This window comes from Typopeltis vanoorti, chromosome 2 (genome assembly GCF_054136105.1).
Source record: "Typopeltis vanoorti isolate ZY-2024b chromosome 2, IOZ_Tvanoo_1.0, whole genome shotgun sequence".
NCBI lineage: Eukaryota > Metazoa > Arthropoda > Arachnida > Uropygi > Thelyphonidae > Typopeltis > Typopeltis vanoorti.
This window is the reverse complement of record NC_143550.1, coordinates 48,263,413-48,287,745: the sequence shown is the minus strand read 5'-3', so window position 1 is coordinate 48,287,745 and position 24,333 is coordinate 48,263,413. Positions and strand designations below refer to the sequence as shown.

The window sequence follows — 24,333 nt, the reverse complement described above, 5'->3', positions numbered from 1 at the left end:
AATAAACAACACTTTCTTTTAAAATTATTATTATATAAGTTTGATGTCATGGTGGGGAGAAAGCTGCAAATAAAAACTGTTTTTGAATTATAATATGCACTAACTTCCTTAATAAAATAAAAATAAGATCACCACTTAAATGGCTGCATTTAATGAAGAAGCCAGAAAAAAGTATGACACATCTCATTATAAAACTAGATTATTAAATGATACAGGTATACAGCACCATATGAACAAAAAATTAACAAATGCTTAGATGAAATAGAAAAATATGAAGAATTAGAAAAGGAATGGCATAATATAAAAACACTGCTAAATACAGTAGCAAACGAAAGTCTAGTAAACACAAAAAGTTTGTTTAAAAAAAAAAAAGTGAAATTAAAGAATCCTACCTGACATGGTTAAGCAGTTAAAGATAAGAAGGTTTAAGAAAAAATGGAATGCTAAAGAGCAAGAGCCTTATTAAAGATGTCATAAAAAGGCATGCACAATCATGGAACAGATTAGTTTATAATTTAGAACATGATAAACATAAAATAGTTCTGCATGTAAAATTTTGGGGCATCCAAGTATAAATTTTAGAGAAATGATAAATATAAGCAGTGAACTTAACAGAATTTCTAAATTTTTACAAAATGATGACGACTAATAAAAATTTAAATTAAACATATTTGGTCGTTTGATAATTAAACATACAAATTTATTGTTTTAATATTGACCATATTGTAATGCGTACAAACATCTTACATTCTTTGCCAACCAGTTTCGCTAGCAAACTGTCTAGCTTTATCAAGGCCTTGACAGAAAAGCATAAAAAAATAGTAAATGCAAATTGAAAGGAACATAAAAAACATTGTGAACAATCTAGTAGCTAAGGTTACATGTTCACGTGACAGAGACTGAAAGGACTTATTGTTCTTATTCATTATCATGCATGCGTGTTTGTTGTAAATGCGTAACGTGATTACGGGCTAGCTGTAGTTCAGATGGATTTAGAGAGAGGATCAGTTTTTCCATGAACTGTTTAGAATAGTATCCTGATTTCTGTTGAGGTTTCCGCCAGTTATTAACACTATCGTGGCTTCCTTGAATAAACGATGTCTGTAGTCATCATCCAAATATGGCATGGAGCTGTTTTGCCACTCTATCGTGTGGTTAGACGTACAGAAATGATGTGCTAAGCCGGAAGAAATACTTCTGTTGTAGTTTACATCACCAACATGTTCCTGTTGTCTGATCTCTAAACTCCGTGAAGTTTGTCCGATGTAGGCAAGACCACAGGAGCAAGGAATGTAATATACTCCTGGATATTTGTAGAATGGTACCCCATCTTTTGGGGATCCTAAAACCTGTCTGATGCTGATGGTTGGTTTGAAGACCACTCTGATGCTGCAGGCTCTTAGTATTCTGGCTGTTTGATAAGAAATTGACTCGATGAAAGGGATCACTATAGTAGAAATGTGCTGGGAGCTTGATTCTTCTTGTCTGGGGTTGTCACCGTATAGATATTTTTTGATGATGTTCGGAGGATATCCATCTTGTGATAATGTGTTGGCTATTAGTGAGAGTTCAGTCTGTGTATCCTCCTCTTCTGATATAAACTTTCGAGCTCTATTTTTCAACATGTGGATAATGCTCAGTTTGTGTGTCCTGTGATGGTTTGAAGTGTAATGAAGATATCTTCCAGTGTCTGTAGGCTTTCTGTAAATAGATAATTTGACACTATTTGTTTGTCTCTTTATCAAGATGCCTAAAAAATGCAGTTGGCTGTTGTTTTCCACTTCCAGAGTGAATTTTATCTTGTCATGTATTGAGTTGAGTTTATTCACAAACGATTTTAAGCTGTCTTGCCATATAATGAAAATATCATCTACATATCTCCACCATATAGGTGGTCTAGGGGAGATTGTGGAGAGAATTTCTTTTTCAAGTACGTAAACACAAGAAAGATATTTAATTATCCAAATATTTTGCTCTGAAATTTGTTTGCTAGAACTGGGGATAAAGGGTTGCCCATTGCTAGGCCTTGGTTTTGTTTGTAAATGAAGTCCCTATATATATATATATATATATATTTTTTTTTTTTTTTCCACTAGAGGTCAGGCCAACAATTGTTGTAACGGTGGTCAGTAACTTTAACAAACCAGATAGATTGTAGTGTAGCTTGTTCTCTGTATATATAGTACATATGCTCCAGAAGATGACCTTGATATAAAGGTCAAAACGTTGAATGTAGAGTTTAGTTATATTAAACTAAAGTTTTACTCAAACACAGTAGTTGTCTCCATAATTTTCAAAAATGTAATAAATACCAAAATTTTGGAACAAGTTAAATTCTTTTACTTATTTAGGATATGTGATTTCATATGAAGATGAAAAGAACATAAATATGAAAATTATCAAATATCTAAAAGTAATAGATATAAAATAAATTATGTGCTTAAATCTAACCCAGTGCAAAGACAAACTACATTAAAGGTGTATAATATACCAGCTTTGTCATGTTAAAAGAATGCAAATAGAAAGATTTGCCAATGTCTTCTGAGGAACAGGCCATAATGTTCCTAAATCTTTGAAATGCTTGATTTTTGATCTTTGAATTGCTTTATTATAAATTTCACATAAAAAGTATATTACAAAGAATGCATAAAGATTTGTGTTTTGTTTCCTGAACAAAATATTGTAGAAGTGAAGAAATTGTACACACAGTATGTCCATTAAATAATGGGACAAAATTTTTGTAAAAATAAAGAGCAACCATAGGAAGCTGAGTCATTTGTTCATTTTCACTAAAATTTTCCATTAACTCAATACGATGTTTTTACATTGTTACTGATTTTCAAAACACCACTGATAGGCATCCAAAGGTATAGTCTTGGCTAATCACTCACTCTCTTCTGCATGACTTCCTCCACTGAGCCAAACTGACATCCTTTAAATTTCCATTTCATAAACAAAAGAAACGTTCTGCCAGATCCAGCCAGTGCCAATCCAGCAAACATGGTGGATGTTTGAAGCAAGAAAGTGATTCACATTTAATTCACAATGTGCAGATGAATTGTTGTGCAATGATATCCAGCAATTTGTTTTTTATTGCTCCCCTCTCACTTGTTTCATGCATTCATTCAGAATGTTGCATGACATTGAGATAGGACTGTTAACCATTTCTCTCTGGAATAAATTCCTTATGACTAGTTCCATGAATGTTGAAGAAAACAGTCAGCATTGTTTTCACTTGAGACCATCTCAACATTGTGTGAACCACTCAAAAACTCTTGCATGTGATAGAAAGTCACACCTGTACACCATGTTAAGATCATTAAATGTTTTTGAGGCAGATTTGCATAGTTTAAAGTAAAATTTTATCAACATTTGTTCCATTTTCGATACAAGGCACTAGCTTTGTCTTATTCATTTTCTACATGGACTAATGAAACTGTTGCAATGTGCATGTGCTCATTGGAAAGAACACACTGTATCAGTTAAAATGATATACAATTGAAATTATATAGTGACATGATTAATTCGTCATGTGAGCAGATTGTGCAAAACAGAAATGTGTTAATCAAATATAATAATCAATAGGAAAAATTATAACTGGTCTGTGATCTTCAGGAATGACCATAAAGAATTTTAAAAATATCTTTTGTGAATAACCTTTTAACTATACTATGTAAAAGATAATGAAAATCCACTAACTATAGAATTAAATGTTTATTGCATAAAATACACAGTGAAGAAACTATTTGTTATGGAAATATTTGAACACAGTCTATTGGACAGTATTGGCTTTCCTTTTTTCCAGTACAATTTTCAATTGTAGACAAGTTTCTCTAGGCTTTAGCAAAACATCTGCTTCCTTCTTCCAGTGATTAAGCAAACACTTGTTTATTGCCCACCTGATGTGCAGTGAGCTTAGTAAATGATTCAGATCTTTTTCAACTACCGCATTAAAAAAAAATTTGCATTAACTGGAAATTTGCATTTAGTAAAGTAAAAGTGGTTTAATTTTTTTCAAATTGCAATAACTGAAAAATGTGTTAATCGAGCTCATGTTAAGTGTGGCCTGGCTGTATTATTTTGCTCAATTCTGTCTACAATATGATCATAAAGTAATCTGTCTGGCTATGTTGTGTATATTTGGCAAAATGCTTTCTAAGGTTTTTCTGTTTATAACATAACCATTTCTTTAAAGTAATCTTTGAGAACCAGAAATGTTCTCTCAGTTAAGCATAATTAAGGAAAATAACACTAAAAAATTGATTCTAACATTGCTTTTATAAGCTAATAGAATATTTTTGTGCAGTAAATGATTACAATTGCTACATTACCCATCATGGCTAACTTTTTCATAAAAAAAAACAAATAATTTTTATTTCCAAAAGAAGTCAGCAGGTGGCGCTCCTTTAGGCTTAACTAACTTTTTGAAGATCATTGAATAGCCATTTAGCCATCAACATCTGAGTTCAAGGTTATCAGTGGATGAAGACTTTCAGGGAGTAGATTATAGCAAATTACAAGTACTGCAATCTTGTGGCTTCATATCCTGTCTGTAATAGCATGAGTTCAGTGGGCAGTTTTTTTCAGTTTGTTACATGATTATTAAATCCTAATTTTTGATATAATAAATGCTACTTTCCTGTGCCAAAGATTGACTGACTTAGAACTAGTCAAAATAAATGCCTAGAAAAAGTTCTAGTTGGCAACTAGAATCGAATCTATATTGGTCTTTCTTCTGGCAATCTAGTTCTTTGGAAGCAAATTCCATTGTTTACTTCACACAAACACCATTTCATTTTGTTCTGTTGTTGTTGACACAATATAATTCAGTTTTGTTAATGGCCTTGTAGATTGAGTTGGAGAGCTCACATAAAAGAAATGATAAAATAATTAGAAATATAAAATACTGTATGTATTTAGTCAGGCTAATGAGTCTTGCCTAAATTACAGCTCTCCAACATATTGTAAGTAACTACATGTTTCCTGCTTTCAACAACGCTGGTATTTAGATGATGCATATGTGAATGTGAGTTTAATGCAATTAAACATTTTGAGGTTCTGAACTTAATATGTGGTCGATGGATATACCTGACATAGCTAGTAGGGAGGTTAATTATCTTCAGTTTTTCATGAACAGAAGGATTGTAAATTCAGTGCATCCCAACAGTAGATGTGCTAAACAGATAAAGTACACAAAGCCCTGCAGATTAATGTCCACTCACAGATTAATGTTCCATGTACCTTCATTCAGTGCATAGGAGATGGAAGGAAGTGGCGATAACAGCACATGATTAAGCAAAAAGTGAAAGGCATGGATATTATTCTTTCTTTTAGTGTTACACGGTGATCAGCATTCATTTTAGAAATTATGGACTTTACAACCATGTTATAAATAACTATTTTAATTTCCTGACGTTTTGATCTTCATATTAAGATCATTTTATTATCATCATATTAAGACATTTAAATATCATTTAGGAAATATTGCTGGAAAATTAAAAACTCGTAATAATATAATGCATAAACTTGCTGGTACTTCTTAGGGTGCTGATGCCAACATACTGCGTACTACCGCACTGTCTTTGGTCTATTCTACAGCAGAATGTTGTGCTCTTGTGTGGCTGAACAGCACACGTTTCTTTAGTCGATGTCCAGCTGAATCAAACTATGAGGATAATTTCTGGAGCTTTAAGATCTACTCCTAGCTACTGACTCCCAACTCTCAGTAATATAGCCCCTCCCTCCCTCGCTCTGCAGGACCCAAGCCTTAAGCAAATTATGGACAAAAATAATTGGAAATAGTTTCTTACCTATCCACCACGACATTTCCTTCCATACTTCACAAAGACTGAAATCCAGGCACCCTGCCTGGAGGAGTGCAATACAAATAAACGACCAAAACTTCGATCTATGCGAGTCATGGGGAGAGTATTGGTTTCAAAACCTTTCCTAACCTTCCAGTTTTCAAATTCCCATTTCAAATCCGACATCTTGTCTGGAGGGCTTCAATCTCCCTAGACATATCTGGACCACTTTAAATCAGATCAGAACAGGACATGGGATGAACAGGACTTACATAAATGGAGCTGGTCCAATACTCCAAACTGTGAATGCGGAAGAGGAATCCAGATCCTCAATCATATTGTGCTTGAGTGCCCTATCTACTCATTCTCAGGTTCTAAAGACGACTTTTTTAAACTGACCGCAGAATCCCTGGAGTGGATCCAGATTTAAGGATTAAGCTCTGGCTCCTGATTCTTAATTTTGATGTTTAATCATTTCAACCTAGTGTACGCCTTTTAATATGATTTTTACAATTGTTTTTATGCTGTTTTATATAATTTGTATGTATTATCCTGAGACCTGTACATCATACACTAAATGAAATAAATTAAGATCATCATCTGGAGTATATATAAGTACAAGCTGAGTTACATTACACACAATAAGCTAAAGAAACGATGATTTGATCACAAGTTATTCTACTGGCATGACCATGAAAAAAAAATGCATGGATATTATTATTGTATGTGCACCTCCATGGAGTCCTAAAACTCATTATAGGAGACCCAAAATATCAACACAATATCTATTGTACCTCTTCTTGAAACCATTAACAGAAAAAGCACTTACAACTCACTCAGGCAGCCCATTCCATTCGTTCACCACTCTCCGAGTGAAAAATCTAGTCCTCATGCCCATGCTAACTGTACTCTTATCCAACTTCCAGGGATGACCTCTTTTCTACTTCTTCTAGCCAAGTGCTGAAACATTCCCAGCATCAATCCTATAAAATCCTTTAAGTAACTTAAATGTGTCTATCATATCCCTCCCCCCCCCCTTTTTTTTTTTGCCTACCAACCAACTTTTGCAATCCACAAACTTTCATAGGGGGTATTCCACAGACCACTTACCATCTTGATCACTCACCTCTGGACCCTCTCCACCACTTCCTCATTCCTAAGAAACCCAGGTGACCGACTTGAGCACAGTAATTCAGATGTGGTCATATTAAGTCTTTATCATTCCTCTTCATAATTCCTGGCTTCCTTATTTCTGCTTTTTAGTGTGTTCTCTTCAATAACAAGTAATCCTGCGAGTTGCTCTGGCTGCTTTAGCAATATGTCCTCTGCTTCAGCTGTCTATCTACTACTACTCCGAAATCCCTGGCTTCATCAGTTTCCTGGAATACAGTTCCCTGAATGTGGTGCACAGCTTGTGATCTTTGTATCCCAAAATGCATAAATTTATACTTTTCCATATTAAATTGACATCCATTATGTTTTGCCCATACAGTCAACCGATTTACATCACCCTGCAAGCTCTCTACAAATGATTTACTACATCATTTATGTACAAATTAAATAGCAGTTGTCCAAACACTGAGCCCTGCAGCCCTAGATTCTGCTCCTCCATATATATACTATTTTTTGATATCTGTCCATCACCTTCCTTTTTATCCATATCACCAGTTTCATATCCATCTCCATTTGTTTCAATTTGCATAATAGAGTTCCATGTGGTATCCTGTCAAATGCTTTGTGAAATCCAGCAGTATTGTTGTGTAGCCATTCCCTTTATCCAACTCAGCTGTTACCCTATTATAAAAAGTTAATAGATTACTAAGGCATGACGTACCATTCACAAAGCCATGCTGCTCCTGAATTCTCTTCTAACCAACTTTTCCAGTATTTTTACCACAACTCCTGAGATACTGATTGGTTTATAATTTTCTACCACAGACTTAGATCCTCCTTTATACAAAGGAATTATTTTTCCCTCCTTCCATTATCTTGGGACCTTGCCAGAGCTGAGACTTAAATTAAATAGCCTAATCAAAGGCATCAGCAGTTCCCCTGCATGTTCTTTTAAAATGCAAGCCGATATCTCATCCAATCCCTCATCTGTATTTGCATTCAGATTCTACAATATATTAAGTACCTCCACTTTATCAACCACTGTTCTCACATCAGTCCCTGTCATCTCTGTCATAACCATATCTTCACTTGGATGATATACTCTTGCAAAATGATCACTCAGTAACTCGACAGTTTTGTCTGCCTGTTACCTCTCTACCATCTGCACTCATTAAAATTATCGTCCCATAGTCATTCTTCCTCCTACTTGCCACATAATGAAAAAATAAGGTTTGACACACTTAGGAAACAGCTCATGCTTAATGATACTACTCATCCATCTAACTCCTACCCGATTTACCCTCCTGAGCTTTGGTATACAGCATGATATTGCTTCCTCCAGACATCCCTTGAGTATTTACCATGCACTGTGAACATCCTTTCTTTGTAGATCTTTATGCCATGGTACTGCTTCAAGATGTCTCTGAAGCTTTTCATAACCACCTACCTTATAGTTCCATATGTACCTTTTCTTAACTGGAAATTCCACATGTTTTGCTACTTCCCAAGTCAAGATCACATAATCAATTTCTCCAATTGGGGGAACTGCAGCTGCCTTAGTTATGGACAGGTCTTTTGATCCTATAACAAGATTCAACACTCTCTCATACCCAGAGTCTCTTCCGTCACATTCTGCTTCAAGTAATTATCTCTCAGTAAGTGTATAAATTCCATTTCCTTCCTGCCATGTGATCTTTCCTCCTCCCAATCTAGGTCTTCAAAGTTGAAGTCCCCCATAATAATTACTCAGCTTGCACTAATCTGCTGATGCCTATCTTCCATATCATCTCTAGACTCCCCCCCCCCCCCCCCGACCTATAGCAGCAACCAATTTTATATTTTGTCCTGTTGGCCTCGATCTTATACTAGATTGACTCAAAAGAACTGTCAGCTTCCAGACTGACTCTGAATCTTGTTGCTGCAGTTCATCTGCTATCATCAACATTACCTCACCCACATCTTGTCTATCTATCCTTCCTGAAAATATTAAATCCATTCTATTTTATTCCTGTAATTTCATCATCTGCTGTTAGCCAAGGTCTCATTAATGCCTATAATGTTTGGTGAGGTTGTAGTAACCAATGCCCCAAACTCTTTCCTCCTGTTCCTGATACTTCTGGCATTAATATATAGAAACTGCATCATCCTTTTAGGCCCCAACCACCTTTACTTCCTGAATTGACTATCTTATTCAATATTTTTGCTTGAGAGACTAGATTCTGCATTTGTTGATCATTCTCATACTTATTGCTTCATTGCTACCTTCACACACTCATTTGCATGTCCTAATTGCTTTAGTTTACCTGACTTTGTGCTTCCACACTCTCAGTGAACAAAGCTCTCTCTTTCTCTCTCCAGACACCTAACTCTGAATCTATTTAAGTGCAGTCCATCAGTATTGTACAAATATCTTTCCATCCATCGAACTTAGGCTGTAGTTCCACAAACTCTATATCATTCCTTCAGCACTCCATAATTTTTGGTGTCTTTAAAAAAAAAAAATTTTTTTTTAAAAAATCACTATTCATGAAAATACAGTAATTGATATTTTTAGCCTTCTGATAGCAATAATGTTAAAACAAAAACAAATGACCATGCAGATAACCAGTCAATCATTATTGATAAACTTCATTTAAGATGCTCTAATTTATTATCATCAGCATTTCCCGATGTGTCTCATATGGTGAAGACACAGTTTTTGAGTTTTTCATCCTATGAAACAGGCAAATCAAACAGAAAATTTAACTCTAAACATAGACTAAAATTCATTAAGAGGCAAATCACACACGCTTAATTATAAAAGAGAGAAGGAAAAAAATTATCCAGGCCATACTGTTATTGCTTCCTGTGCAAATTCAGCAGTTATAAATTGTATTAGAAAAAATGCCAGAAAATTTGAGTTCTGTAAAACAAGAAAAAAAAATGTTATGTAATATTTTAAATCCACTTATTTTGTCATATATCATCAAATAGATCTATTACACTGTGTTTGGTGTTCATTTGAATCGATCAAGTACCGTGATTTGTGAAAAATGATGAGAAAGAATTTCGTGTAGTGATTAAACATTACTTTTTGAAAGGCAAGATGGCTCAGGAAACCAAAGCTAAGCTTGATAAATATTATGGTGAGTCTGCACCTTCGATGAATCAGTGGCGAATTCTACATGCTTGCTGCGCAAGCTCATTAATTGAGAAAGAAGTAATATTTATTTGTTAATAAATGCATACATTTATAAGCATTCCATTTAGGCTTTTATTTTTGTAGACAGAAGACGTCTTTAGCTTGCGTGGCAATAATTGAGCTTTGCATTGTGTATCGAAGGCTGATGCTTGCGTCTAGTCAAAGCTACCTTGGCTTGCTCAGTTGTAGGAGCTTCCAGGTCCTCGCTGCAGCACTGTGATTTCATGCACGCCATAGCCATATCCGCTTCCTTCACGTCGTCTTAAACATAAGGCCATATGCAGTCAATGCAGCTCTAGCCAGTGAGTTTCAGCCAGTCTTTACAAGGGTGCATGTTGCTTGGGAAAATTAAGTTACATCCAACTTTTTATGTTATTGACCAGTTCATAAAGAGTGGGGTAGAATATTTATTCAAGTAGCTAAATTGAAAAATAAAAATAAATGTTGTATTTGTATGATTAAATGTACATAAATTTCTAAATATATAGTTGTAAATGGCCAGTAATTCATTATTCCACTAATCAGACTTAAATCACAACTCTCACTCCCTGAATGATAACAAGAGCAAGCGTGAATTTCAAGACCAGTATTTGCCCCTGATTAGAATGGTTTATAAGTGGTTTAATAACTTCTGAAGTGGCCATATGAGCATAAGTGATGCTGAGTAGTTGAAGTCACTACTCCAGAAATTATTGAAAAAAATCCATGATATGGTGGCTCACTCTTCTGAAGGTGCATGAAATCGCTCACTCTTTTGAAGGTGCATGAAATTGCTAAGGCTGTGGGCATCTCAAATGACTGCGTACATAATATTTTACATGAATATTTACATGTGAGAAAACTGTCAGCAAGATGGGTGCCGCGTTTACTCGCACTGGATCAGAAGCGTCAACGTGTGAATGAAGTGTTGTTGCAAGGACAGCTTGAAGCTGTTTCAACGGAATCCAGAAGAATTTTTGCGTTGTTCCGTAACAGTGGATGAATCACAGTGGATGTTTTTCGCCACGACAACAGCACCCGCTCACTCTTCTGGAATTGTGATTGCAAAATTGTTTGATTTACGCTACGAAATCCTTTCACATCCCCCCCCCCACTCTCCAGATTTGGCTCCCTCGGACTACTGTTTGTTTCCAAACATGAAAAAATGGCTGGCAGAAAAGAGATTTTCATCAAGTGATGAGGTGATTGCCGAAACAACTGCCTATTTTGAAGAGTTGGATAAATCATACTATATGGACGGGATCAAAAAACCCAAGTATTGTTGAACTACTTGTATAGACCTCGAAGGAAACTATGTTGAAAAATAAAAAATGTTTGTCCCAAATAAATTGTTTTCTTCATTTTTGCATGGAATTATTGAACAGCCCTCGTATAATATAATTTTTTTAAAAAGAGTAAATTAACACTAATTTGGTCAACCATTAACACAACTGGCTTGACTTCTGGTTTAAAAAAAAAAAAAAAAACTACATCAAAGCTGGAGTCCTGTTATCTGTTTGGCTAGAGATTATTAACAGACAAATTGAAAATTATTGGTGGTGGCCAGTATGAAATATGAAATGAGAGCTAAAATTATTGCTTAGTCTTGAAGCGAGGGTTAATTAGAGAACTTGAAACTGAAGTTATGTGGGCTAAATGTGTGAAATCCATATTCCTGGGATTTTTAGGCCACCATTATTGTTTAAATTAGGATGATTGATCAGAATTTCATAGGCTTCCTTAAATTCACATTCATACTAGTTAAAAACCTATTATGAACATCACATGTATCAGCACCTAATTATCAATGTAATTTTAAAGAAAGTGACGGAAATGTTTTTGAAAGTGTCATAATTGTTTTTATGAACAGAATCATGCTTTTTTCTCTCTTTCATTTTATTGTGTTTATTCATTTCTTGTTACATTACATGTTTACAGTTACACTACTGATATAAAGTAGATATTTAATATAAAATATTAGTAGTACTGAACTTTGAATCTAATCCACACGAAAGCATGTGCTGTGTGAAAATGTGTTATTCTAGAACTTATCATTGGACTTGTTAATTCATTTTAGAACCACTTGAAGTCCAGGAGCATAGTCCAATGTTTAAGTGACCAGATAAATGATAGTTTGCTACATGTAGAAAGTTATGTGACTTTCAGCCTCCAAAAAAATAAATACAATAAAGACTTGTTTTAGTCCCTCATCTCATATAAATATTTGGGATCATATTTCAAATAAATATCTCTAATGACCTATGAGAAATTAAAAGGCTTTAATTTGATCTCTACAGAATGTAAATTTGTCACTTAAATAAACATGAAAGTTTGAAATGATCTGAATGCATCAGCCATCTGAAAGGTTAGGTACTATTTTAATGAGATGTTATGATAAACTATTTCTTTTATTTTTATTTTATTATTATTAATTTTTTTTTTTGTGTGTAGGTATTGCCAGTGGTAAGCCGATAGGTGTGTTTCTTTCTATTCTTGCTCAATCCGAAGTTACAAGGGTATTGCTATTACTGCTGCTTCAAGTAAGTCTGAACCTCTATGAAAGATCATGCAAGTAATACATATATCAGCCTTGAATTAGAAACCTTTATGCAGATGTATGTAAACATCACTTGTGCAGTGCATATGCAAAATATTTGGTCATTCTAGGTAGCTATTTAAAAATGCTGCTGGGCAGTAATTGTTAATAGTGTTGATCACAGTGGGAAAAAGGAAGGATCTTTCAGAGTTTGTTAAAGGGCTTATTTGAAAGAGTCACGATTTTGAAAACAGCAGAGCTGACTGGTTTCTCAAAGGGTGAGATGTTCTGGTTGTTTAAACAGTGGAAAAATAACCCACATTACTTGTCTAAGAGGTGTAACTGTGGTCCTAGGACAGTCTGTCAGGAACAAAATCGTTGTCATCTGAGAAGGCTCGTATGGACAAACAGAACTTCCTGTGTGCAGCAATTGACCAAAGCATTTAATGAAGTCTGTTCCTCACCTATATCTCACTAAACTATGTGCAGGAAATTGAAGAGGATCGGTACTGGCAGTTGCATGCCTATATGTAAAATAAAAGTTTCTAATTCAGTGGCCGGTATGTGTATTTTTCACACATTGCAATTGCAGAATACTGTGATAGTACTACATATTAAGTTTACATTATTATACCCTTCCTATGTTTCTTCTACGTTTTTCATTCTTAGGTCTTCAGCACTGCTAGATTTTTTCCTTTCACTTTTCTAGAGTAACTACGTCAACTAACTGTATCAATCCACCAAGATTTTGTTAGATCCTCTGAGATTTTTCCAAACCACTTGGCATCAAACACTGTCTTGCTAACCATTCTTATCCCATTCTCTTTAAGTGAATATACTATCTAAGATTATCCCTATTCAAACATTCTTAAATAACAATAATGTCAAGTTTCCATTTAATATCTTCATTTTTAACACTGTGCTGCAGTATTTTTAGGTGATTGTCTATTCACACTACTTAGATCATTGGTGACCAATGCTGCTTCCATTTTGCAGTATTTTCAGGTTACTGTCTATTCATGCCACATGGGTCCCATCAAAGATCCCATCCCTACTGCATAACTTGCATTAAATGTTTGTAATGTAATGTGTTTTATAATATAAGATTTCAAATATCATTATTATCAAGAAGAAGAAGATGTAATCTACAAATTGTGCTATGAAACAAAATGAATACTTTTATTTAAGTAATTTATAATTAATTCATATTTCAGTGTATTGTATTCAAACATGGTAAACATAAATGATATACAGTTTCTTCCAACTTGGATGCCAGATCTTTTAATGTTTTTTTTTTTTTTATAGAGGGAAACACAATAAAAACTTATTAAAGGGGTGCTATAAGATTGATTTATAATCTATAAGATTGATTCACAAAAGAAATTTTTCAGTACATGATGAATAGAGAGAGAACTAGGGTTCACCCCTGGAAATTATGTAAGAACATGTTTAGTGAGTCTGCGAACTACTTTTTTATTTATTTTTTAATTTAAAATTTTTTTTTTTTGCTTGTAGAGTGATGAATGAGTGAAATGGATTGCTTGACTGCCCTTAAGGTGAGAAAAGGTATGATAGGTAGTGTGTGCATAAAAGCTAGCGTGAGTGTTCTGTGATGACTCTTCTGACATCCATGGAGATGTCCATTTAATAATATTTATTTTCACTAAAACTGCTCAATGTTATACATAGACAAATCATGCTTTATTTATAATATGCTAAGTGCAAAGTAGGATAAGCACTTAGAGAAAATGTTAGCATTGCTTCATAATGACACAAATGATTATCACCACTGTTGAATGTTCTTAGCAATTGCTAAACTAATTGATTTATGTAATGTTTGGTCATGGTATTTTACACTGTTCACTTTAAAAACTGTTTATAAATTTTGAATATAATAATGTCAAATTTCATCAGAATCTCTCCTGCTCAGAATACAGGTAACCCTCGTATAATGTGGTACTTATACAACTGTTTTGATATAATGCAGTCTGAAAATTGTAGTAACCCTTGTTCAACGCGGTACTTATACAACACGGTTTTGATAAAAACACGATCTACAAATTGTACTAACCTTTTCATATTTTTTTTTACTGCGCTCCTTAAAAATTAACTTTTATTGTTGTTAAATTTGTGTCTGCCCGTATTGAGCAAGTTATAAGTAGCGAATTTATGTTAGGGGAAATACCCTTTACCACGCATTATTGTCAATTTCGGTATAAAGTGTTTATTGTTGAAAATTGTCTTCGTTTTCTGCCAGGAAAGCGCATTAAAAGTCATAAGTGTGTTAATCTCAAACTGAGCAGTTTATTTTCTGGTGAGTTACATACAATATGTAATGCATTTTTTTATGTAAACATTTTATTTTTATAGTAATGGCCACTTAGAGCGCTTTTGCGATATGGTTGAAAACGAAATTAGTAAATTAATTGATGTGGAAATAGATTTAAATTAGGAGGAACCAGTACAATTAACAGATGACATCGAACCAAATGGCGTGGAAAGTTCTGCCAAAGATTCTGATGAATCTGTTAAAGAATTCAGTTTAAAGAAATTAGCAGAAGGATTGAACTCAGCAAGAAAGTTATTTTATGGATAATGATCACTCAATGGAGCACTCCTGAAATTTCATGAGACAATTGGATATTTGTTTAGCTCCGTATTATGAACTTAATAAAAAATTGCATCATAGTGGTAAGCAAGGTCTTATTACTGACTTCTTCATAACTAAACCAGCTGAAGTATGCAATGAGAATTATACAAATGATGTCCAAGAGATTTCAAGTGGTGACGATGTCCAGTCACTTGTAAATAAAGAACATTTGCGAAATGTTCGTTTCAGAGACAGTGATGATGATTAAATTATGCACTTTATTTTATTTTGCCTAAAACATTTATGCGTTATAGGCCATGAAGTTTATGTACAATTTATATTTTTATAAGTTTACACTATGTATTTTGTTTCATAGTTTATATGTTTTCTTAACTTACATGAATTACCTGAATTAAATAAAAATATTTTTTGTTGGATATGTAGTTGTTGTTTATATAATTTAAAAAAAAAAAAACGATTTCGGAACATAACCCTACTTTTTCTATGTGATCTGAGTCTCACGTAATGCGATTTACATAACGTGGCATTTCTATGGAACCTAACATCCGCATTATATGAGGGTTACCTGTACTTTATTTCCTTACAGATGGACAGAGTGATGCTGATGATATCATTATATATGATTAAATGTGATGTTTTATGTAAATGAGTAATATGAATATGATATGACAGTTTTCAAAATCACTGCTGTGATATTTTTTACAGACTTCATATTGATAAGTTACAGAGCATAATGTAGTGTACATCTAAAGAACTCTATGGATAGTAATTAACAGGGCTCCAGAAAGCTACTTGCTTGCACACCACTATTGCACCCTCGATGGAGTCAGCAGATTCATCGTGGGAGACTCATTTAACTGACAACATATTTATTATACCAAATCTTAAAATCCTTAATTCTCTTCATTAACAACACATTCTGGTAATGTGTTCCATTCACTGACAATTTTTTATCTAAAAAAAAATCTACTCCTCACACCTTCTTCACCACACATTCTTACATAACCTCCAGGGATGGCCTCTGGTTTTTCCCCTTTTGCCTTCTACTCTTTTTATAATCCCATCTGGATTAATCTGATAAAATCCTCTCTAACTTAAATGTCTCTATCATATCACCTCTTTTCCTCCTATCCACCAATCCACATTTCTTCAATCTTTCTCTCCATAACCAACATTTCAAAGTCCTGATATTGTCTTAGTTGCTCATGTCTGGACTGTCTCCAATGTTTTCACATCACACTGTAAACCAGGTAACCAAATTTGAGCATAATAGTTCAAGTGTTGTCTGACCAGTGCTTTATACAGTGGCAAAACCATTTCCTTATCCCTACATGTTAGAGTACTTCTTATCATAAGAGCACTATGATGTGCAGTCTTTGCAACACTTGCAGTATGCCCTATAACCTTCGGTCTACTATCAACTATCACTCCCAAATCTTGAATCTCATCCATTTCCTGCACTACAGCACTGTCAGTATAGTACACAGCTTATATTTCTGCCCAAAATGCAACACCTTGCATTTATTAGTATTAAAACTATAACCCCACTCCTTTGTCCAAGTCAAGAGTCTATTCAAATTTTCTTGAAGGGGAATAAACATCAACAGTGCTACTTATAGTTCTTTGGATTATCAGCAAACAAGTGAAGATCCCCAGTCAGTCCACAGAGACAAGTGGAGAGTGAATTTTCAGCCTAGTTCTAAATTAGTTCAAAATATATTCTTTTCTTTGCATAATTTACACTTTTTTTTTTTAGTTTAAAATATCAAGTTATTTGATCAGGAGTGATTTCCAATGAATTCATTAAAGATTTCCAACCAGGAGATAGAATCTTACGTAATTATGAAGAAATTAAGCTGTTAATTTAATTTAGCCAGTGCCAAAGTGATGTGTCAGCTATTGCTGATGTTATTAAACAAGAATTGGTTAAGGAAATCAAAGACTCCAATAGAGTTAGGCTTGCTCTAGATGCTTCTACAAATATTTCAAATGAAGATAACTTGTCCATTATATGGGATACATAGATAAAAATGGAAACTGAAAGAGACATTTATTACTGTTATTCCTCTGCAAGCTATCTGTGCCTCAGTAGCCCATAATGCACAGCTCATACCAGGAAACAAAGTCTGCATATGAAGTATGTTGAAAACTAGACTACTACTGATGTGAGGCAATTTATGTGAATTCAACAGTTTCTATATACAGTTAGCCTAGTCATGAAGTTGCTTTACACAGAAAATTTGTTTGCTTATGAAGAACTTGTAATTGGTTAGTAGGCATTGGAATAGATGGAACAGGTAACGTGCTGGGAATAAATAATTGGCTAGTGACAAAATTAGAGACATGCCAGATCTTATACCAACACATTATATTGCACATAATTTGCTGAGAAAATTGACGATTTTCTCTTTGTTGCTGAAACTGGAACAGTAGTAAAAATTATATACCTTTTACCAGAATTCACCAAAAAAGATGGAACATATTGGAAAAATTAGCAGCCATGTTACTTGTTACAAAAATCCTTATGTTCAAGAATTGACATTCATAAAGATGGGTGTCTAATAGAGCAGGGCACTTGTTAACTACCTTACCCTATTATGGATCAAATACGCATCCTCATATGCTTTGTATCCATCATATATTTCAATGTAATATCAGTGGTATTACAGTTTTAATATGCACTTCGCATCCATGATAACCTTGGCCAGTAGCGTGGTTAACAATTACTCTGGATTGGCAGTGCATTTGGATGAAATAACCAGTGGAAAAGGGAATGATGCTGTAATATCAAAAGGCTTGTTAAAGAAAGAAAATTAAAAACATACAATGGTATTCAGATAATGCATACAGAGAGCTATTCCAATATTGAACCAAAAATCTAATAGATGAAGTTATACATATACTGGCCACTGATTTAGAAACTTTATTTAATACCGTGTTGGACCATCTTTAGCCCAAATTACAGCACATATGCAGTTTGGCATAGATTCCACAAAGTGTTGGATTGCATCTATGTCTACTACATGCCGGGCATTCACCGCACAGTCCTTTAATTGATTTGACAGAAGAGGACTTTGCTCCCAGAACTACTTTTCTAACATGTTACATTCTCAGTGGGGTTTAGATCCAGGTTTTGTGGTAGCCAGGAAAGATGGTGGAAGTCGTTGTCATGCTCACTGAACAATTCTTGTGTAGCAGACAGTAGCATTATCATCCATGAAACAACTGTCACCTTCTGGATAAAAAGTCAACATTGTAGGATGGACTTGATTGGCCACAGTATTAAGATATTCCTTGGAGGACACTACCCAATCTTCCAGCAATATCAGGGGATCCATTCTGTACCAACAAAACATGCCCCAGACCATGACACTACATCCAGAACCTTGGGTTGTGTTTACAAGGCAAGCTGGATTCGTTGCTTCATGGGGCTCCCGCCAAACTCTCTGCCTACCGTTGGTGCAGAACAAGGTTCACAGGGACTTGTTGGACCACATGACTGTTTTCCAGTTCAGCCATGGTGTTCTTAACACCACTGTAGATGAACTTTCTGGTTCATCTACAGTGTTTCCTTAACACTGTAGATGAACATGCCTGTATGGAAAGTGGTTTCCATACAGGCATGTGACTACCATTACTGATCTTCTTCAATTCTCTGCACAATAGTTCGGTGAGATATGGATCAGGAACAACCTTCATTAAATGCTTCAGTCAATTGCTGCACACAGGAAGTTCTGTTTATCCACACAAGGCTTTTCAGATGACAGCGATCTCAGGTCCAGAGATACATCTCTTAGACAAGCAATGCCGACTATTTTTCCACTAATTAAACACCCGGGATATCTCATGTTTTGAGAAATCAGTCAGCTGTACTGTTTTCAAAATCATGACTCCAGCCAAACAGCCCTTTATTGAATACTGAAAGATCCTTTGTTTTTCCATCATGATCAACACTGTTGATGATTACTGACTAGCATCATTCTTAATGTAATAATTCTAATAGTTGCCTAGAATGTGGTGATGCATGCACGTGTAAGTGTTATAAATTATATGCTGTGTAAGCGATGTTTGTGCACATCTGCAATAAAGTTTCTAATTCAGAGGCCAGTATGAGTATCTGGCCTTGAAGTTTCGGAAGATTTGGAGAAAGAAAAAAAAAGTTAAGATTTTTGGTAAATATTTCAGCAAATATTTTGATGATAATGAAGAAATAGTTTCAGTAAATTTAGTGGATTAGTGATGAATTCACAAAGTTGTGAGAAAAACAAATGAAGTTTTTCTTCATCTGTTTTAACATACGATTGTTTAACATACAATATCTTTATGTCAGAACAATGAGTAATAAGAATTATTAAGAACAGGTTTCCATTTCTCTCAAAACTGCTTGAAGTTGTAGCCATTATACCAGAAAGTATTTCATCATGTGAATGAAAAGACATACTGGAAGACATGTTGATGAAGTAAGTATTAGTGGGCATACATTTAAAACCCACATTGAAAAGAAAGGATATTTCTCTATAATTATGTGTGTAATAATGTATAATAGTAGTGTAATGTGTGAAGAATTAAGAATTAAAGAATGTATTGCTTTATTTTGTTATCATAACATTTAGTTTTTTAAAACATCACTTATAACAATATTTATGTAAAGGAGACTGATACTTTGGGCAAGTAAAATTTTTTTTGTAGCTAGTAGATTTAAGCTGTATTTGAGCCCTGATAATGAACATTTATTGCATTCATTTGGTGTGGAGAGAGTGGTATTTGATAATTCATAAATTTTTATTATTAGCCAGCCCCTCAGAGACTTCGAGCTGAACATGCCCAAACATTGGAAAAATATGCATGGGAGACACCAGGGAGTGATACACCAGGTAAATATAATTATTTTATGTATAAATCAGTTTTATGATGACATAATAGCAAGTCATTTTACCAGATTTATTGTTTGATGGAGTTAATATTATAGGTGAATTTGTGCTCCAATTTTAATTTAAAAAAATTCAATATTAGTACAGAAACCTACCAGAAAGTAGTGATTATTGGAAAGACTTTTAATGGGACTATATTGATCAAGTGCATATAATAAACAACTAAGTTATACCAACTAGTTTCATCAACTAAGGCTGTTGGCATCTTCAGGGTACATAACTGATGTAAGGCGCTAAAAAGTAAAAAACTGTTACAAACTATAATCAACCGATTCCAATTATATTAAACAAAGAACAGAGCGCGTACAATACATTCATAGAGCGTGGATGATATCACTTGTTGTTATTTAGGAACGTTCTATAGTTGGCACTATAATTCAGTTCTGGTGAGTTAAAGGATCTGATAAGGGTCTTCCAGATCACAGACAAGATTAACCTTGGTTCCTCTTAAGGTTTTGTATACAGCGGGCAACTGTTGTGGCCTCCTTAAAAATTCAGGATTTGCCTAATTTCAAGGAGCCTTGAAATTAGGCAAAAAGAACACATAATTGACATCAATAATAACAGAGAAGAAAAATCGGGGTTAGGTTTTCATTTCTCAAGAATGAACCATACAATAGAGTGGGATAGAAGCACAATTCCTTACATTCCTTACATGGAGGTGGACTTCCACTCCTGAATTTTTAAGGAGGCCACAACAGTTGCCCGCTGTATACTAAGTGGAACCAAGGACTAATCTTGTCCATGATCTGGAAGACCCTTATCAGATCCTTCAACTCACCAGAACTGCATTATAGTGCCAACTATAGAACGTTCCTAAATAACAACAAGTGATATCATCCACGCTCTATGAATGTATTGTACGTGCTCTGTTCTTTGTTTAATATAATTAGAATCGGTTGATTATAGTTTGTAACAGTTTTTTACTTTTTAGTGCCTTACATCAGTTATGTACCCTGAAGATGCCAACAGCCTTAGTTGATGAAACTAGTTGGTATAACTTAGTTGTTTATTATATGCACTTGATCAATATAATCCCATTAAAAGTCTTTCCAGAGCTTTTTGGTCAAGAAAATTAAAAGTTTTTTAACATTAGTAGTGATTATTATTAAGAATTTTTAGAAATGGTTCTCTCTGAAAAATTAAAATATATTTTAATGTGTTCTTTATTTTTTTTATACCATTAATAATTAATGATTACTTCTAGAGATGCAGGAATTCTTTCCCTGTTGTATTAGAGTAAGAAACTCGAGAGGAGTGTTTTAGAATATCATTAATAAAATGCTTTGAATTTTTGTCTTATTTATGCAAGGAGAAAAAAAAATTAAGTTTCCTTCATTCATTAATCATTGAAGTTCTAAACATAAAAAAAATTTCTTTTTTGATGAGCTTTATGAGAAGAATCGTGTGACCTTATAAATTAAAGATGCCAAGAAATGATATTCTTGGTTTCATCCTTTATCCAAGTATTAGCAAACAAAGTTTGCGCGTGAAGTAACTTCAGGACTGGGCTATTTGTATACACAGACAAATGACTTCACATCAGTTGCCTTAGTATTCCATAATGCAATGCACATATCCTTATGGACATGTATAATGTTATGCATTATGGGAAGGACCACTACTCAGACTGATTTCAACCTTTATTGAGGTCTCATCAGTGGGTGCCAGACCCAGCAGTGATACCAAGGTTGAAGTAACTCGGAAATCATTTTTCCATATATAAGCAGTCAAAAGGTGTCAAACTTATTACTAAAATACTCTGGATTAGAGATAGATATTGAAAGTTTTTTCACTTGGTTATTCTTCGTTTCATCCTTTATCCAAGTGTAAGCAAACGAAGTTTGCACATGAAGTAACTTCGTGACTGGGCTACTTGTCCATAAGGATGTGTGTTGCATTATGGGGTACTAAGGCAACTGATGTGAAGTCATTAGCCTCTGTATACAAGTAGCTCAGTTGTGAAGTTACTTCATGCACAAACTTTGTTTGCTTACACTTGGATGAAGGACAAAATCAAGAATATAATTTCTTGGCATCTTTAATTTGTAGTATAACCAAGTGAAAAAATTTCATTATCTATCTCTAATCCAGAGTAGTTTAGTAATAATGAGTGGCATCTTTTGACTACTTGAATATGGAAGAATGACTTCTGCATTACTTCAATCTTGGTATTGATGGCATTTCATAATGTTTGTCTTGGGATTTGCTTGCTTCCTGGGGAGTAGAGAGACTCTGCTTGATGGCAGGTTTTTCTTCTCTCTGAGTGGAGCCACTACTGAGTTTCCTGTCCTGGAGTGATTCAGAACCTAAAGGATCACTACTAAACTCATTGCTCCTGACTTTAGTAGTGATCCTTTAGAGTCACTCAGTGAGGTTGAGTGGTCGTGTAAATCACTTTTGAGTTTTTTGGAGAGATATCCCTGCACTTTAACATACCTCAATAAACCTTTCTTTTAGGCTTACACGGTGATCAGCTGCACTACAATCATGGTTTGCCAAAGTTACTGACCAACAGTTGGTCAGTAACAGCAAACCATGATTGTAGTGTAGTTTGTTTCTCTGTATATAGTGTATATGCTCCAGAAGATGACCTTGATATGAAGGTCGAAACGTTGAGTGTTGATTTTGGTTTATATTAAACTAAAGTTTTACTCAAACATGGTAGTTGTCTCCATAATTTTCCAAACTGTATACCTCAATAAAGGTTGAAAGTGGTCTGGGTAGTGGTCCTTCCCATAATGCATAGTATTATACATGTCTGTAAGGATGTATGCATTGCATTATGGGATACTAAGGCAACTGATGTAAAGTCATTAGCTTCTATATACAAGTAGCCCAGTCGTGAAGTTACTTAATGTGCAATATAATTTCTTGGCATCTTTAATTTATAGTATAACCAAGTGAATAAACTCTGAACATTATGTGACCTTATGTGTATATTCCTGGACAGTGATGTTGCTCTAGCACTTGTGATATAAGCCTGTTACTTGAATAAAGGATGAAACCAAGAATATTATTTTTTTTTATTATTATTATTGCGTGACACCTCAAGAAAGACCAAAGACTCATCGAGAGGGGCACCTACTCTACAGCTGTCTCTACCACTCAATCCCCCAACTACAACGAAAATGCAACCACACTAATGCCATCTACTGCTCACCATCACTAGTATTCTCACTGACAATCACAAACATCCATGCCCACAGTGGGATTCGAACCGCAGCCTTTTGGCTAGAGCAGATATGCTATCATGTCTTATATCATTTCTTGTTATCTTTAATTTGTAGTATAACCAAGTGAAAAAACTTTCAACATCTGTCTCTAATCCAGAGTAGTTTAGTAATAAGGTATGACACCTTTTGACCCCTTGTATAGGGAAAAATGACTTCTGCATTATCTCAACCTTGGACTGCTGGGTTTAGCTCCACTGATGAGACCTCAATAAAGGTTTGGTATATGTGCATTGCATTATGGGATACTAAGGCAATTGATGTGAAGTCATTTGTCTCTATATACAAGTAGCCCAGTTGTGAAGCTACTTCACATGCAAACCTTTGCTTGCATACACTTAGATAAAGGATGAAACTAAGAATATAATTTCTTGGTATCTTTAATTTTTAGTATAACCAAGTGAAAAAACTTTCAACCTCATGTGTTATTCCTGAGCAATGGTGTGATGCTCTAGCACTCATGATATAAGCCTGTTATTTGTGAAGACATTAGAAAAGGTCAAGTCGCTCAATGAACATGGTCAGTTTTAGGAAATTGAAGTGGCGAAATATTGATATTTTTGCTACTAGAAAAGAGTAGAAATCTATGGAATTGTTTTTGCTGTTTATAAATAGTTATCCCAGATATAAATAGTGAATAAAAATAAACTATTTATATCTGGAATACATATTTCAATTCAGATATGTATATTTATATCAGGATCCACACATGCATTTATGTATACCTGAATTTGCCATCCCATTGCTGTATATGTGATAATGCTTAGTCAAGTGTAGTACTAGGCACTTTCAAGCATGTTTGTGTGCATAAATTTGTCAAGTAAATTTGTATGTGGATGATCTATATTAACACCATTATTCATCTGATGAATGTAATGTTTTGTTTTGTCTGCATAGGTAGTGACTGTGTATAATGAAAATACAAACTTTCATATATCTTCCAAG

General features: G+C 34.4%; 1 protein-coding gene across 2 annotated transcripts in view; it reads left to right on the top strand.

Moving 5' to 3' along the window:
* Hap40 (Huntingtin-associated protein 40 kDa) overlaps positions 1-24,333 on the top strand; it is a 181,678-nt gene that overhangs the window by 124,513 nt on the left and 32,832 nt on the right. For both annotated transcript variants that reach the window (XM_090404771.1, XM_090404780.1), the window contains exons 7-8: positions 12,529-12,617; positions 20,017-20,098. In XM_090404771.1, coding sequence (XP_090260897.1) covers positions 12,529-12,617; positions 20,017-20,098 — 171 coding nt within the window. The remainder of the gene's footprint in view (positions 1-12,528; positions 12,618-20,016; positions 20,099-24,333) is intronic.